The 19,521-nt window shown below is 35.4% G+C and overlaps 1 protein-coding gene across 1 annotated transcript in view; it reads right to left on the reverse strand.

The window, feature by feature from the left end:
- The window catches only part of LOC115446433 (low-density lipoprotein receptor-related protein 2), a 214,189-nt gene extending 196,100 nt beyond the window's left edge, over positions 1-18,089 (reverse strand). Inside the window, 1 exon segment of the mRNA XM_037438826.1 lies at positions 17,820-18,089. Within this exon segment, the coding sequence (XP_037294723.1) occupies positions 17,820-17,901 (82 nt within the window). The 5' untranslated portion in view covers positions 17,902-18,089.
- Positions 18,090-19,521: the final 1,432 nt, after the last annotated feature.

A 19,521-nucleotide genomic window follows, 5' to 3' on the forward strand; every position in this document is an offset into this window, starting at 1 on the left:
CCACAGAAACTTTTCACGCCTGATAATCAAACCTAGGACCGTTTAGAATTCAAACACAGGATCATGCAATTGGATAGAACTACTTAAAGACACTACTTAAAAATTCTATGACGAACTCAATAACCTCCCGTTGAAGTCAGTTACAAATACAAACATGCATTCATTTAAGAGGTTTAAACTCAAAGCTGAATGACACTGAATTAATATTTATGTACACTCACGCACAGCCCATTTGGAGGCAAACAGCGAGCTAGCTCAGCTATTGTGGGATCGGCTCTCGGCGGGCCTGGGGGCGCGAGATAAGTAGCATCTTCCATCTCGTTATGATTTAACTGCGCTGCTGCGAAATGTTTAGTCTGCATGTTTGTTTCATTATTTCAAATGTTTTTTGGCGGATGACGGATTGTCTTAGAAATAGATGATTATAGAGTTAATACGCTCTCATAATGTTGCGTGTAATAAATCTTTTAAATAAATTTAATCAGTTTTGTTTTATTCAGTTTTCATTCTTACTTTTTTTACTTTTCATTCTTATTTTTGGAGTAACATAATGTAATGTGTTATTTTCAAGAACAAATATATGTGGTTTCATTTAATAACGCAATGTCAAAATGACCCTGTATACTTAAATAATTTACCAAGCAATGCCATCAATTGGTTTTAACGCAAAAAGAAACAAGACGGTGCCTATGTCTAAGTGCCGTAGAATTGCCGTATCTCGTTCACATTTCATTACCTGTAAAGTAACGGTAGGGCACTTTAAATAATTCTTATTCTTAAGAAAGTGTTTCTTTTTTTTTTTAAATCACAACCAATTGTACCAACTTTGCCTATATTGTTTTTATATTCATATACTAGTTTTGAAGTAAAAAATAGGAATAAAATAAATAAAGCATTAAAATTCCATTTCATTCACATTGATCATTATTTTTTTACTTATTAATTTAACGTGAATACAATCCTTCAAGATAATCTCCAGACAGAGAGCGAGGGAATTAAACAAAAACAACGAAAACAATCAGTTGTTTTGCTATAATTATTGTAAATCCGAGAATTCTCACGAAAGGAGCGGATTTTGAAACAATAGTGTTGCATCATTTTCTGAAATTCATCACGCTGTAATCTAAAAAGGGATAGCATCAAAGATACAAATAATGGAGACAAAAGCGCAAGGAACATTTAATTAAAAAGTTGTTGGATTTATGAAGCCGAAAACTGTTTCTACTCTTGTGTAATCATCATTAATAAAGAAATAATTGGAATTCGTAATAAACGAAGAACTAATCAATTAAAGATGTTAATAATTTTGTCCATAAAAAAAATATTTGCTAACAAGTTCCCTGGACAGTGTCATAAAATCCAGTTTGCACAGAGTACAGACCGTAGACGTCTCGTGGCGCCATTAGTATAGGCCGATAGTATACATGCAATGAGTTTATATTAACGCCATCGTTCCTATATCATCGAGGTAAGTAGAGATCGCGCATACCTGCCTCCAAATGTCTCACGACCCTTGCTACAACCCAAACATTTTTCGCTTCTCGCTTGCTACAAAACTCACCAATAAATTGTAGTCTCATTACCAGAATATTCATTAAAATTACTGTTCCACCACCAGAGTAACATCAACAGAGGCTTCAAGACATTTCTTACCTAATAAATAGGATTAAACATTAAAACACTTCGGCCGATATATCTATAATCCCAAGGCTAATTTCATTTCATTTAACCTTTACGCACTGTCACTTTCATACACATTACGGAAGAAATTAACGAAATTCAGCAATAATATGATTGAATCATCGAAACTTCATCACCTAATTACAAAGTAAACAATAATTCGCTTCGGCAGCGTTTACCGAGCATCGAACTGGGTCACCATATGTGCATTTCGTTCGCATTAATTGCATTTTGTAATATTGATCTTGACATTTTTAATACATCAATTTGTATTAAAGATTTTCTAAAGTTGTAGATTTTTTTTTCTCGAACTGTCAAAATTTTGATTATGTTAAAATCGATTATTAATCGGTAGGACTTAACAATCATGACCTACAAGACTGTCGCCCCTAGCTTCAAGATAGTATTCTGACCTGATGTGCGTCGTTTAAATATAATGTCAACAAGTTACGTCGCTCACCATTTGCCAGAATTGTGCTACCTCGCTTGACTGGATATTCTCGGAATGACGATGTTGATTAACCTTAAGCAGAGTTTTGATTAGCAGGAAAACTTATAGAATTCTATTATTGGAAGAATTTATACAGTGTACTGATTACTGCAATGTTTGTATCATTGCGGCAGCCTCATTTGTGTAGAATTATTGAAATATTGTCGGTAATGTAAACGCATTTGGAAGTTCTTGGTGCAAATATATTGCAAATACTTGCTAGTATAGACATAGCATTACATTATGGTCCATCAATTAAACTAAGTCATTGGATAGAAAAACATATTTCCAATAATACAAGTCTAGAAACGTAGTTATTAGATCCGGGTTTACGCATGATTTCACACTGCACATAAATTCATGGAACTTTACTATTATCATTCGTGACAGGATTTCACAAAGGTCTTGCGTATGCGAGTTTATTCTTAAAACCAAGAAGAAATTGTGGGCATATTGTGGATTTAATCCTAGCCCCCAGGATAAACCTTATAAGTTGCCTGTGAAATAAACATAACAAATGTAAAAACTTTTAAATTAAATGCAATAAAGTCTACCCTACATAATATAGTAGCAGATTTTGTAATCTGAATTTACTAAAATAATTCTAAAAACTATTTCATTAATAGAAAACACGCTCTCTGTGAGGCTTTGTTTTTTTTAACTGTTATGCCTGTAAAAACTTTCAAATACATAGAGTCGCAAAACGAAAGTTCCTTTATCTTTAAGTTCATGTAGTTCACCTAATCGCCATCCCTAAGAATGATACTCTTGCCCACTAGTGGGACAGTTTAAGGGTTGATATAACGCATCCTCAATGCGGCTATCCAATGTCAGAGTCCGCAAGGCCGGTGAGCGTGTCCAGTGTAGGTTGATCTGGCTGCATTAATTTATCCGTGCCAGTCGGTGCCAGGCGCGCGCGCAGTTTCTAGGGCTGTCGGTTACCTATTTTGAATATTTTGTGCCAGTAATTTGCATTTAGAGATGTAAGAGATAATAAAATGGATGTTTTGAAGATTTCTGTTTCGTTACATTTGGAAATGTAGTTATATAAGTATTTATCTGATTATAATTTATTAAAAAAAAATCTCTAAATATCTCTGTAGAGGTATGAGGAGATATCATTTAAAAATATCACTTTTTATAATGAAATAACATATTCTCGAAATATTAGCAATAGAATTTAATATAATTATGTAAAAAAACGTCTAAATTAACAAACGTAGATTAGAAAAAAATAATAATAATAAAGATAAAATATTTTTTTAACCTAAAGAAAGATTCTACGCAACCGTTGATAAATTGGAATCCAAAGCTCGTAGAGACGGTAGATAATACCAAACATCTTAGTAATACTCTTCGCAGTGTATTGGTATGCGTGAGCGTATTACTTGAATATGGATGCATTATTTTAAACTGACTCATTGTTTGCCAAATAAGGATGCACGAAAATGTTTTATACTCTGACTTTATATTCATGGACCACACGAGTGTGAGATATTATGTTAATGTACTGTAAAACATAACACTGGCATAAAATTTTCTTTGTACTCTTAAAATGATGTCATCTGTAAAAGTTTCCTTGTTGTCTGTTGGCTTTCACGTTAGTCACTTCAAGAAAGAAATGACATCAAGATGAACAAAGAAAATATTACAAACTTTATACCTTACGGACATTACAAAATCGTACGATAAATTATTATAAACGTAATCTGCTACAGTTTAATAAAAATATAAAAAAGAAAAAACTACCATTATAAATAAAAAATAGACAAACTTCAAACTGCGACCCCTAATTCCATTGAACAGAAAATCAACACGTGACGTCACAGAGGCGAAGCCAGCCGACGTTTTCCGAGCAGCCCTGCACTATTATTTCGTATGTGTACGGTACATACATACTGACCGACACCGTTACAATGCTTTGACATCGATCCATAGCATGCTCGGAATTATTTTATTGTTACTTGTATCGCTTGCCGGTCTATCGTATTGCAGCCGTGTTAGGTTCGATTCCAGGGAAAAGTTTTATAGGATAAATAAATACACACGCGTCTTATAACAATTATATGTATTAGTTCGATGAAACGTTGAATAGTCGAACTTCTATCTACACTATAACTTATACAACTGCCATTTTCATAAGCATGTCAGTACTTTAGATCCTGCCTGTTTGGATGACAGTGTGTTGTATATAACTGTAGAATTTGCGTAAAGGCATAACATATGCGTCAACGCATACATACATTGTCTTAATCATATCTTAAAGGCAGTATTGAATAGTGCATCAAGGCTACTACATATATCGCCTGGATCATATCTTAAAGCCAGTATTGAATAGTCGTACATGGACGGTAGATGGTTCTGGAGGTCTCTAACCATACGGGTGTTGTCGCAGTCAGATTAGAACAGACTTGTTTACAATACTCATTACTTTTATACAATAAATATAATGAACAAAAACCTTGAGCCGACAATTTCAATTACCGTGTCATGATAGGCGTGTTGTATGTATTGGCAGTTGACCAGAACCGGCAGCTCTTGGGTTTTTTCATTCCTATAAATGTCTAAACACAGTCATTTGAAAATTAGATTCCTCAGACATAATTACCTATATTGTATTATTTTTTTATATGAATTATGAGTTGCGATATATCTTGATAAATTGATTTATTAGAAATGCGAAAGTTTGTGAAAATGTTTGAATGTTTGTTACAAGTAAACGCAGAAACAGCTGAACGGATTTGGATGGAATTTGGCACACTGATAGACTATGTCCTTAATTTGCCTATAAATATTTTTTATCCAGGTAATTTACTCCCATAAGGTGTTAAGATTTTTTTAACTGTTTTTTTTAAAATAGATAATGCTGTCACTGTACAGGTGACGCTATGAATCACTAGTGTCTTAAGGACCTTTGTAAACGAAAAGGCTTTAGGTGTAAGCAAAAACTTGTTAGATAGTAAAAATAACTTTTATTAAAGGCTTTAAAAAAAACTCCACATCGTAACAAATTGTCGTAGAATACGAAATTAGATTGCATAAAATATTATCAGAATATCAGAGACTGTCATAGACCATGGAAGATATTGCTCTCGTATGCGACATTCTCTTGATTAGATTATTGGGAAAGCTTATCTATGTCGAATACTATTTACCTATACATATAAAATACTGTCTTTCTGACATTTAACAAGCTCTGATTTTGAAGAAATTCTAGCAAGAGTGGAGGAAGCTAGGATACTCAAATGCTGTTTAAGCTTTGTTATTCATATTTTAGTATGGTTACCATTCATGAACAGTCTTACAATCCACAGACTACTTTCGTCACATAAATAAAATCTTGATACTAAAATTATTGTACTCTAAATTGACTTCGACTTCGGGTATCAAACTGTCTCCTAACATTGCATATTTAACATTGTATTAACGTGTAACGGTTGTATGTCCGTGTACAATCTCAGTGTTTAGTATGCGCCGACCAGTTGTACACGCGTGGAAAGGGCGCCGCGACACACTTTCATGGTCATTACTGTGAATGATGGCGAATTATAACCATTTAGAATGGTTTGTTTGATTCTTTTCACAAGACACGAAGGTAATGGAAAGAAAATTGCATGAAAAATAAGTGTTTTTGAAAGTAATGCATACAATAGTTTTAAGCGGGCTAAAACGCACGTTCTTAATAAATGCCCAGGACCTAAAAATAAGATTGAGTTTCGCGCGTAGTTGATAAATAAAACAAAATTTATTTAGTATTATCTTATATTCAAATTCGATTTCAATTTACATAGTATTAATAGTCTACATCAAAGAAATTCTCTAAGCAAATTTCTCTCCGAGCAAAACAAAAGGCTGCGCCCTATCTTGCCATCATTACCCAGCCACAACTCCTCGCGTCTTTAAATCTATATTATGCGCATGCGATGCGCAAGGAAGCCGTATTTTTGTAGCACGGACGTTTTTCACACAATTTTGTTACCAAATCGCGTGCAGACTACAAATATTAATGATATGATTTGCGTCCTGTCGTGAGAATAGTCAGTGAGTGAAGAGGCAAGCTTTCTCCCTCCCACGGCCACAAAAGACTAAACGTCATTTTGAGCTTACTTTCCAAACCCTGAGAATGTTTGGATGCCGGTCATTGTGTATCTATTAGTGTAAAGAAGGTAATTCCCCGTGATTTTGTATATGGTGACTTCTATCTAACCTCGACTTTCTTTATCTGGGTTCAAACCTAACTTTTCTATTAATGCAGGCATACTTACTAGTGAGTCACCAGATGTTTGATGATATCTACGGTCCACCAATACTAGAAGATTAAGCTGATTTGCTTACAGGAAAGAAATAACAGTTAGGGAAGAGACGGCAGTGCGCATATTACTCACTAATGAGTAAGATGAGTTCATCATACTATATACAATATAAAGCTGGGCTTTTCTGAGAGTTTATGGGTTACTGGTTCGGGGTAACTGGCCCATTCATGCTGCAATCGCAATGATCGCTGTTGCAAGTTTTAATATGTCTTAGAGTATGATAAACACACAGAATCCTGGTACCATCACGTAAAAATTAAACCCTAGCCCCATGTAAACGAGGTTCCGTTTCCATGGCAACGCGAGCCGAGCGCGACTCAGCCGACCGTCGCAGTCGTTGACCCGCCACCTCGACACTTTCGCTAGCTGGGTTTCATTGCTGCGTGCGTTCGGACATTTCTATTTATTGTACTGAATGCCATCTATGTACGACTATTTTACATCCGTGCGACTTGCATAGCCTCTAATACCCGCCACTATAAAATCTGTAATCACTTGCAACACATATTTCTTTGACATTGAACTATAATCCGTGACTAATCTTATTGGTTGTAATCGTTTATTACTATTATAACTATTTCGAATTGTGAAAATGTTTGGATGTTTGTCAGACGTAAACGCATAAACAGCTGAACGGATTTGGATGAATTTTCGCGCTCGGATAGACCATCTCCTAAATTAACTTATAGGCTACTTTTTGTCTTGGAAATTTACATTTACGAACCTTCATAGCGGCAAAGGCTTTTCACTTGCACGAAGCTACGAGGGGACACCGAGTTGTATATTTCATTGGGTGGTACTCTCTATCTCGTTATCAATATCTATTTGTGCCAGTAATTTACACTATTATGTTTTAATTGAGAACTTTGGAGTCAATGTGGTTAATACCAGTAAAGCGATTCTTAAACAAATACTTATTTAGTAACTGTAAAGGATCACAACGGTTATAAATTTTATTTTATTATGTAATATATTAGCCATCTTCATTAAACGCATCATTGTATAGTTTAATAAATAATATCTTTATTGTAACGTAGTCATAACATTGTTAAGCCGTGACCTCATAGTTTATCTTTAGATAGTAAACAGTCGTGATGTCACAACTATCGTTAACTATCTATCCAATATGAAACCCAAATTCACAACAAATTAACTCACAACGGGGCCTGTATTCCGTGAGAATTTAGATTCCACGCGGAATTTTTGAACCACACCAACAGGCCAAGATTTCGTACAATGAAATAAATACACTAAAATATTATAAAATAACTTAGCACTATACACAGTATTTTTTATCGTAACAGTTTGGAAGTACCTGAAGTTGAATCCAATTCTACAAAGGATTTTCACGGTAAAAAAATTCTAATCAAGTTGTATTGATTCACAATTAAAGAGTTTCGATATGAACCAAAGCGAGTGTAAAGATTCTTTGTTTCAAACACCCGGGGAATCCACACCTTATCGCCGAGGTCCACAATAATAATAACAATTGCCCGAATCGTCACAAACGATCGTTTCACTACAAATGGATTTTAGGATTTAATTAACTATAATAGTTTATTACTAACTAGCTAAAACAATTACTGAGTAGATATTGATTACGAACCGGTTTTGCTTTCAATTACAGAAAAGACAGAGTAATTGACAATAAGTCGTTAAAATTAATTACGCCTATTTTGCATAAACGTAAACGGAGTTGTAATCACACCGAATTTTTGTAGCTACCTTGCATGTAGTGGGCGACGCTGTTTTATTGATACTATTCTTCGTATTTTTTATCGAAATACGAGAGCCAATCACTTTCCTATTGGTAACTGCTATTTAAACCAAAAACAGTAACTGTGTTAGATTACTGAACGACATTGCACTACACACCCTGAAACAGACATTAATTCCCAGTAATGTTCTACGGTATTCTTAAAACCTTAGTGCTTAGCCTGAAAAATAGACAATACACACTTACCAAACCCTAGTACTACTTGCTTCAACTCAAAAATGACTTCCTCCTAGTCGAATTTCGGCCACACTGGTTAATCTCAGCGGAGATCCGCCAGGTAACCAGGAGATATTATAGTATACAAGCGTGTACGCAATCCACAGGTGCACTATCTGTTCACTCTCATAGTCCGGTGAGACGGGGATACGACATGACTGGAGACAGATCAGGCGCAGGACCAACAGCTCTACATGTTTTCGAAGGCACAGGGGTATCACACAGCTAATTTCATGACTCCGAGCTGCGACTGAGTAATTTGTAATATGAAAAAACCCAACCACAATTACTTTTGGCACGACCTGAGACCCCAGGACTTCCGCGTAGTAGTCGTACACATCCGTGTACGCATTATAACTACACTACCGAAAAACAAAATATAAGCTTCCCATCAAGAATAAAACGTTTTTGTACGGATAATACTTATCACCAGGTTGTTTTTTGACATTGTCGCTGTCGGTGACAACTAGAGGTTAGCATTAACATAGTTAAACAAACTCACCAAGCGTTACTAATCACTGTTATTGCAAGTATTTATTACGGTTTACTAGAAACTTCTATAGAATACTAGTTCTTCGCGACTTCACATACAAAAGTCGCATTATGTTTTTGATTAAATTATTATCAGTATTTACTGTCTATTTGTATGCTTAGTAGTGTGTTATTCAATTTTGATATATGATGTTATATCTATTATTTAATACACATTGTATAAATAAAATTGATATAAGAGTGACGAAGTGTTCCCTAATACGAGGCGTAGATAAGCAAGAAAACTTGCATAAGACGACTAACGCATGCAATTTGAATCGTGTATCGATCTGACTTCTGCAAATTTTAAAGCTTGCAGCAATTGCGACAGGTCTCTTGTGTGCTTCTGTAAACGCATTGAGAAGTTCTTACGATATATGTATATTGCTGAAAGAACTTGCTTGTCTAAACTACTAACGTTATTTCAGGGGGCAGTAGAACATCCAGAGAAAATTAGGGAGCATTGAGATAGCGCATGACGGCGTGGAGATGCATGTATAGAGGTAGGTAGTATAAAGTTCATAATGTAGCAAGTTCTTGCACCGTAACATAAGAATTCATATGAATATTCAATCTTAGAGAGTGTCACACCGGAAGATTTTTGAAAATAAAAGTAAAAGCGGGATTACACAACACCGGAACCGGTTATGGTCAAAAATAAAGCACAAGAATCGAACACGCAACGATCGCGTGATGATCTAGAATAAATTTATGCGCCTCACACGATACCACATCCGGTGCGCTCAAATTGTGCAATTAAATATATCAATTAAAGCTATAATCGATAATCGATCCATTATGCGTAATTAAAATCAGAGAATTATTGTTTTATCATAAAATTACACATGTAGATCTGCGCAAAATTAAAATAGATATATAATTATACATTAAAATTCATTTAGCATATTTTCGTCACATTGTGTAACAGGCGAATTAAGTGTACTTCAGGTGCCAGCCTCACGTTACACGTTAGTATTTTTCGTATAAACAAAAGTCGATTACCGAACTCAAATTGAACCTACCACATTCTAAGTGGCACAACACAACAGATCCGTTATTTTGCACTTATTTTTATTACAGCGTAATTTTTGTGTACACAGTTGAAAATAAACGAAATTGTTGTTTATTGTAATGCAAATTGATAATATTCCATGAGTTTTTTGTTCCCGAGCGACGAGTCATTGTCAATTGTTCGGAGGACGTTGCACCCACACCATGGCACATTCAAAAATGCTCTTATTATCCGTAAGCAGGAACGAATCCAGGGGAGTGATGGAATTGCCTCCCGTTAAAGTTACCGCAATGTAATAATTAGCTAGGCTAATGTTTTCCATGATGGAGCGTTGTCAACATTTTTCTCTGATTGCCTTGCTCTGAAACTATTATCTCTCCCTGCTTTGACTTCGCTCTAAGTCAAGAGAAAAAGAGAGAAGATACTACTGTAGGTAATAGTAGTGCTGGAGACGATAAATTCTTTATTACTCTACGAAAGAAAAAAATCACAAGACAAGAATCCGCGCCTGTAAACCGAAACCAGCAACATGAATTCTTCAAAACGTTTACAGCGAGCATGTTTCAGTATAAAATTAATTCTCGTCGGTTAAACGGTCGCAATAAGCACAATAGAAAGACGAGAAATGGACTTTCTCCGGCGCGCCGTTACGTTTCGCGGACCTAATTTTTTCCTCCACTGTAATCTTATTTAATTTTTTATACGTTTCGCGTGAATTATTTTGACACAGATTTGTTGAAAAAACGTCGGTAAACAAGCGACTTTAATGGTAATATCACCTGCCATTATTTCCAGAAATGTACTGCATTTTCAAACCTTTACGGTTTGGTGAGAGGTTATTTTAGGAATCACATCGCACATTATATAGACATGGGTTTAAACAATGTTATAACCTTTTACAGGTAGTAGTGGTATACCTTCAGCATAACCGCTTCATGCGTCCGTTAAATCATGTGAAGTTAGAATATAACCACAATATTATAACAATAGCCATTTCCAGTTAAGAAAAGCATAACAGCTGAATATCTATAGAAACATATTATAGACGGACAAAATACATTGAACCCTAACAATGCAATCCACAACGGAATGATCTTGATAGTTGCTACCGTTGTGCCGCACAAAGGAATATTCATATCTGTTATATGACAAAGAACGCTCATGACATACGGTACGAGTGGTAGAATGTTATTAACATCGGTGTATCTCTACTTATGTTTATTGGGTTTTATTGGAATTATTGAACTGAGTTTTTATAGTATAAACCAATGTGCAAGTAACTCCCTGGTGTTAGGAGATCTATACTACTGTTAAGCGCCCAAAATTCCAGATGAAGAGGGTAGTTTCCTATGTTTGATTTTATGGATTATTTATATGTAACAGATAATTATACAAAAAGAAATTCTGTGAAATCAGCATCACAATTGATTGAAAGATAAAGCAGTTATAAATACTTGAAAAATTGTTTCTAAGCAAAAGTGGGTACGTGGTGGGGTTATCGTGCTATCTCTTTCTTACGCACGCAGCGTTATGATCGGTGGCATGTGGTGACGTCAGAGTTTGCTATTACTATTTGACAGTTACCTCTTAGACCAAATTTCAAGATTTAAAAAAAATATTGAAATTAAACTAATTTTCGGATTCTATCGCAGTATTGGTGTTTTTATTTTCTCCCGACGTTTCGAAGACTTTGCAGCCTTCATGGTCACGGGGGGGGACTGTCCCCGCCGATACCGCGATAGAATCCGAAAATTAGTTTAATTTCAATGTCTAACATTCGCGTAAACATAAGAAATCATTATTTAAAAAAAATATTTTCTGTTAGATTTTGGATGACATATAGTTTTGATAAATGTATTAAAAAAAAGAAGTTAACTACCCTATTGTCGATGCGCTGCCAGTCTTTAAAGAAAGTAAATAAATAAGCTGTATTACGCTATGAAAATTTATATTTTTTACTAACAGAAAGTTACAACACCCACGTCTTAACCAAACTTTTATCTTATCAACAAATTACGTTCGTCCCGTAAATTCCTTACAAAAAAAGAATCTTAGCGACTAGAAATAATGTAAACACCGTTGTTCCCGCGAGTGACGGCGGCTTGAGAAACTAGTTTGCAGTCGCCTTGACTATACACCGCTAGATGACCTTTACCAGCCATAGCAACAATCTACCCACTAGACTTGGTCAAGCCTTTTTTAAACAGAAAACATATTCCGATGTACGACGTAACGTTAGGGACTCGACCCAGCAGTCAATCAGTGGCTAAATTTTTGAAACTAAACGTGATGCAAAAAATAATGCCTTAGATATCGCTGCCAATTTAACAGAAAACAAAAACTAAGACAAACGTCAATAATCCTAAAAGGAAAGCCGGTAGGAATCGGGTTGTATGGACGCTACGCCCCTGTTGAGTTATATTAATTTGTGCTGCCTCGGTAGCGTTGTTATATTGCGGTGCAACTGCAGTGCTGTGTCAGGTTCAATCTCCAATATGATGATAATGTCGCCACATTACATCGTGGGACGGAATACGTATGGTGAAAAGTGGGTGCACCTGTTATATCCCTACCCCTAGGAGGACAAAAGGCGTGAGTATAATTTGTTTAACTCGATCAGTGTTACAGTTCCTCGCTGTGCACTCGAGTTCTCAAATATAAATAGAAAGTATTATAACTCGGTGTTAACTTTCGACTTCCTACAGTGTGACCTTTACTGATCCGCCGTGAAACGAGTTAACTGCACGTTTGTATAGATTTGTGATTTCACATTGTCGAAAGGTTTCATTGACGGTAAAGGTTTACCTGTCCCTAATCCGTGTGAGAGAGAGAAAGAGAGAGAAAATCCGCGTGAAGTAATACAACATTATCATTCAATGCTTATGTGCGTTTGTATCTGGTTTTGCCCGTAATAAAGGGACTCCTTTTAATTGCCTATAACACAATCATAATTTAGGCCAACTTATCGTTCGTCACTTATGTGTATTTAATTTTATCTGGTTCCTAAAAAGTAAATAGCTCCCAAACAAGAAATCCTTTATTTTAAATATGGGTCCAATGGCTGCAATCAGGCTTGGGTCAAACATTTGCACACCACAACATTTGTCGCGCATATCATGTCCTACATTTAAATGGCAGAACTATCGCGACTTGACCACAATATTCTTCATCAATGCAATACAAACCTTAACACAACCGTTTACATTCTATATTAGTCCAACAATAACAAAATTACGACTTGTGTGAAATTTCAGTCGAGCTCAGCATTTCGCTAACACAATTCTACTCATGCGATAATAAACTTTATTTTTAAATCAATACGATACACATTTGATTATCACAGTCCATGTGATCAAACCGGAAGCGCCTCATTGAGCGGGCAAACACGTTGAGACGAGCCGACTTCCGGCGGTCAATGTCGTCGAATGCGGCAGCCATCGCCTCGCGTACGATACAATGGGATGATTGGTTACGAATAACCGTGGAGTCTTCCTTCTACAATCGAATCATTAGAATGTAAACACGTGTTGTTACGTCGCCACGACACAACCAACAACAATTTTTTCATTGACTTTAATAGTCATAGTTAATTTTGTCAGAATTATTACGTTTGTTTTGTGACAACTCTTATAGCCTTTACTTTACCGATGTTTATGCTATGGCAATTATTATGGCTGTTACATTCACAATTCAGGAAGAAACGTAACTAACAGGTTTAAACGAAATTAACTTTTGAAGTACGTAATATTCCAAAAGTGTCAACTAGTGTTGGGAACATAGAGTATTATGAACAATATATCATTGTGCAGAATCGCAAGTTAAATTATGATTCTAATCTCCAGTGTAACGTACACGACCGTTGAAATATAACACTGGTTTCAGAGGGGTTCAAGGTCTGGTGAAGTGCGTTCTAGATTATTCTTAGCTTCTATTTTGCTTGTCATTGCAATACAGCAATGGCGATAGGCGACCGCACAGAGACTATTCTTCACTTGATGCGTTTACCGAATTTAGGGGATAAAATTAAAATCTTAACTTTGTTATTTTTTTTATATTTTTATATGTATGTTTTTTTAAGAATATATATGTAAAAATGTAAAAATAAAGAGAATTGAAAAATATTTTCAGTGAAATTGACAAATCTTAATAAAACTATTCTTTATTTGTACATTTTGATATTTTTTCTGAATTTTGTAGTTTTACACATTTGTTATTCTGAGTGTTTTGAACAAAGGTACGAGTTATAACTTTACGTCGATTTTTTAAGACAGAGGAACTATCCCAGCCGAGCCGGCATTCTAATCCTCTTCACCAAAACCCAATGAACCAGCTCGAATAATTCACTTTTTAATTTCAATGAATGACGGGAGCCTGATAGTAAAGTCGACTACCCACAAATAGTAACAACAAAATTGCAGTCGTCGCCTTTAGACATTCAGTAATTACAGACTACAATGTCCTGTAAACTGAAATACAGCACCCGCACAATGTTGCTTGACGACTGAAGTATATATTAAACCTACCGAATATTCTAGATACCACATATATCTTATCAAAATCTCAGATCTTTTGTATGATAATCAGTACAAAGACATGACATATGTTAAACTGAAGCGGTAATCCTCGCAACCTTGCGCTTTGCAATCCGTCCACGTAGAGGATATCTTGGTATACCAGTTAAATGTCAAGGATCTCATTATTGTTACGATAGAATTAGATAAAAATAGTATTTTCAAACACATTAATATTAGGCTTTCATTAAATCGTGCCACTGAACATCAAGCTTCTATAAAAATGAGAGGTATTAGTTTTTTGTTCGCCACGATCCTATAAAAAAAAGGACTTCACTTAACTTGAAACTTATAAAGAATTATAATGACTGCAGGTTTTGTTATGGTGATTTTCGTCAATGTTAAACCGAGGAATTATAATAAAAAATAAATCGGATTTGAAAAATCAAAAGTGAGTTGGGATCGAACGCAAGACTACACGAAGCTTTTTTTCCCATTCATAAGCAATTGTGTTAGTGTTTGCAGCAAAACGAATACGTTCATTATCGTAAGCATTTTTATTTGAGGAACTTGCTGCCTTTGTTTTAAACCAACACCACCGTCATAGAGATTTCCACAACCAGAAAGAATAATATAAAATACACATAACAATAACCGATCACCACATTAACAAATGTTATTCAACAACTTTTAACAAATACTTCGTCTCTTTCATACTTCAAAACTACTACTGACTAAGATCGCTTATTAGGTTAATTATAATAAAAAAATGCATGTTAATAAGGTTCATTATGTGGGATATATTAATAAGCAATTTCCATTATAAATATTTAAAACAAAACAATAAAAATATCTATATCAAGACATGCCGGTCGCGCGACTACCCGTATCGTGATTCGTGAATAACGTTTCCTTTAAAAAGATTTCAACGAGTTCCACTGATTTATTTTCTCTGTATGACATAAATTAAAAATATTTTCTTTGCTTAATCAGATCAATGAACAAATCAAGTTTTTTTATAGGTATTGGGTAATTTAAGATTAAGATTATAGAATTAATTTCGACTTAAGCGGTATATTTGAGTAAAAAAATATATAAATCACGTTTCTAGCGGTTCTTACGCATATTTTAATATACTATAAATTTTATTTTTTTATATAGATACGAAAATATTCACTTCAAACGAAAGATAACTGTTTTTGTAAATCAGGCTACTTACTCAAAAATCACGTTAGATATTTGCCTTTATGATTTAAAAATTAAGACATTTAACTAATTCTATCAATATATATATTTTTTTTTCATAAAGTATAAAGTACAGAAGTATAGTTTAGCAATAAATGAATTAATGAATCTCTCTTAGCTGAATTTCAGCCACGAAGACAAATCTTGACGGAAATCAACCAAGTACGTGGGAGATATTATAGTGCACAAATGTTTGCGTAATACACAGGTGCACTCTCTGTTCCTTCACACTCATAATCCGGTGATACGGATGAGTTTACCAATAATGAACACAGCAGTGAACAGTGCGAACAACTGACGAACGGACAACAGACAAACTTTAGTTATATATAGATTACTAAGATAAACTCTGAAACTGTTTCAATTGAGCGTCTAGTTGTAAACCTAATTTGTTATCAGTTTACGGACTGATATTATTAGTTACAATCTCTAGAAGTTTCGACCAAAATTAAATTACTTAGCTTTAAGACTAGATTCTAAACCTAATGGTTTGTTACATAAGGTTTACAATCGAAGATAATGCCGTGAATATTTAAATACGTGGTTTTGCCTTTAATCCATTTAATATACTAAGGATATTTAATCGTTTGTGTTTTATAAGTTTGGTCCCAGGACGGGAAAATATGAACGAGATTTTGAAAAAAATACGTGCATCAGTTGCACTTAAATAGAAAATGTGTTTCGTATTCTACGCTCGCTTGACATTACGGAGACAGATGTCAGCTCAAAAAGTGTACTAGTTACGCCTCTGATTACCTTTCAGGTATAGAGACTTGATAGTATTTTAACTAATTTGCAAAACATAATCTTCGCACCATATTTCATCATGACGCCTTGTCATTAAACAGACAGACAACACCAAACCTTTTGTATTTTTTTCGACCATATATCATAGTCAATAGTGTACCAAAATAGCCATGAACAATGTATTTTTTGCCTCATAGACAATGGAACTAAGTAGGAACCATAGCATGCGAAGCTGTTATTATGAATGTTCGTAGCGGGCATAAGTTTCATGAGATGCAAATTCAATTCCCATCGCGAAAAATGTTTTACTTGATTGCTTGGAGACTAAAGTTAGCTACTGATGGTAGGTCTCTTTTATGTGAGAGTACACCTGGTTAGGTACCACTGTAATGTCTATTTCTGCCGCCGAGCAGTAGAACGTAGTCATTGTTGTGTTCTGGTTTGAAGAACAGTAGCCAGTGTTAATTGTAGCCAGTGTAACTACTGGACATAATGCGACTTAACATCTCATGTCTCAGGATGGCGAGTGCAATAACCAAATAATACGTTGTAATTCAAGGTGCTGGATGGTGTTTCTACTATTTATGGGTCGTATCGCTTGCCATCAAGCGAACGGCAAGCTCGACTCGTCATTCAAAGCAGTAAATAAAAAAAAAAATACTTGAGGTTAATTTCTAGATAGATACTTGAGGCCCCAGGGAGCGAACGTTGTCCATAAAATTGCCGGGTTAACAGATCTAATTAAAGATAATATCATATATATAAAACGCGCCCGTAATTTATCTTTAACTTTTATTTGCAATATAAGTGTGATTGGGTACTATAACATTACAATACAACTGCAGTAAATGGGCATAGATTTAATTCTAGCAAATAATGTTATTTCTTAACGTTATTATAGCTAACGACATCAATAACTTAATATAATTACATTAAATTGGCCGTAATAACATAAATGGTTTACATTTCTCAATAATCGACTAAGTAATGATTAATTTTAACTTTCCCACGTTGTGTCGACTGTCAACAGACGAGACTCGAGACAAGTTTGAGTTTTGTACGAAGAATTCCGTTAATTCGTAAAAGTAGGTTAGGTACGATGCCGGTGGCAAACTTTGCCTCGAAGACTTTCTACCAAACGCATTGGCGGCGTGAACATGCCATCACAATCATACCGAGCAATGCAAAAACTTTTTTTAAGTCAACATTGTAAAATTACAACAAAAAACTAGCTCGACGTTCGCCAACTTTTTAACATGTACTTAAATGGCGAAGGAAAGCATTCCGTACAGCCTACCTGATAAATGCCTCGTGTCGATCTGCGCTGCCACCGCGACGGCAAGCAGGAGAAGGCAGAACGCCTCCCTGGCGCTCCGCATTTTACTTCACTTCAAACCACATCAACACAAAACACACACAAAATTATTTATTTGAATGTAACACACACAGGCCGCCGGCGCAGTTCGAAAGTTAAACTCGGTTGAGAAAGTTTTGGTGACGTGTCGCGGCCGATGTCGCGACAGACGACAAGCAAGCGACTCGGGGGCGAGTGAGCGACTGACGCCGCGCCGGCCGGCTTGGAGGCTGTGTTGCAAGCCTTCGCTACGCAAATTGCGCTGTTCACGCGACAATGAAAATCTGACTTCGTGTTCCATAGTTTTATTCTGATATTATTACATAGCCAACAATCGTAATTATTGTGCAATCTAGGAGTGGCTGTTGTAAGATTTAAGAGTAGTTCAATTCCAGTTTGGTTATTAATTATTAATAAAAACACAACATCATATTTATTATGACTGGTGATTATATTCATCTCTCATACTAAGTAAGTATACTTGCGTTTTGTCGTAGATATAACTCGTGATAGATCTTATTTAGTGCTAGTGTTGGAAATAATATAACAAGATTATTAATACGGTGGTAACGAATACTACAAAGTGTGAGCTGACTTTTTAAGTATTAGATAATATGGCTAATGCCGTTTTTATATGATAAACCAGCCTTTTATGCGTCTGGTTATCACTGCAATGTCTTTCTGCCGGTAAACTGCTATATTCATTGCATAAGCACTGCTGTATTCCGGTTTGAAGGACATTGTAATCAGAGATATTATTCAAGTGCAGTCCTGGATTTGTAAATAGGCCGTATAGGCCTATATGCGGCAGTCTCTTAGGGGCGGCAGATTTCAGAGGACGCTCGCTTGATTTAATTAATCATTCGTTTATTTAGCTTTAGTGCCTTTCATAATTCAAAGAAATGGAAAATTATTTAGTATTTTAGAAACCTATATACATATATAAATTACCCACATGCGCGGCGGAAATAAAGTAGCCGACTCTCATAAAAAATATAAATCCGACGCTGCTCAAGTATGCTGTTCAAAGCCTTGAAATTTAATGTACTGGGTGGCGTTACTTCTGTTTATTAATATACGCATCTTGTTTTTTCCCCTATTTAGTCATATAAGACAAATACTAAAATTAATTTCTCTATTCGTGCTTAATAACTCAAAATACCCATATTAGTCTAAATAACCAATATTACCTTCATCTCTTTATCAGTGTCTATTGTACAATCAATCAATCAATTGAAAACAAAATCACGTAGATATCAACGTATATTTTTCCCTAAAACCTTGCATTACGTTACACATGGCAACACCGCGACTCGCACAGGTGGTCGGTCCACGCGATTCACGACGCGCCGGCCGCGCGGCAGGTAGCGAGTAAACACAACCTCAGTACGGGTGCCAAACTAGTGCCGGGGTATACCATGGTCTCCAGTGACGTCAGCAATCATCCTTACAGTGAAACTTTATCACCGGTCACCAACCTTGATACAGGTAATTAGTAATATGATCATGCGATTTAATATTATACTTTGTTAGATACCCACTTTAGATAATTAAGTATATAATTGCTCAAAGGTATATTAGATACAATAGTGTTTTAACGTGTTTGTCTGTTGGAACGCTATAAACTATCGAACAGATTTTCATA

This window comes from Manduca sexta, chromosome 15 (assembly GCF_014839805.1).
Source record: "Manduca sexta isolate Smith_Timp_Sample1 chromosome 15, JHU_Msex_v1.0, whole genome shotgun sequence".
In the NCBI taxonomy this organism is placed as follows: domain Eukaryota; kingdom Metazoa; phylum Arthropoda; class Insecta; order Lepidoptera; family Sphingidae; genus Manduca; species Manduca sexta.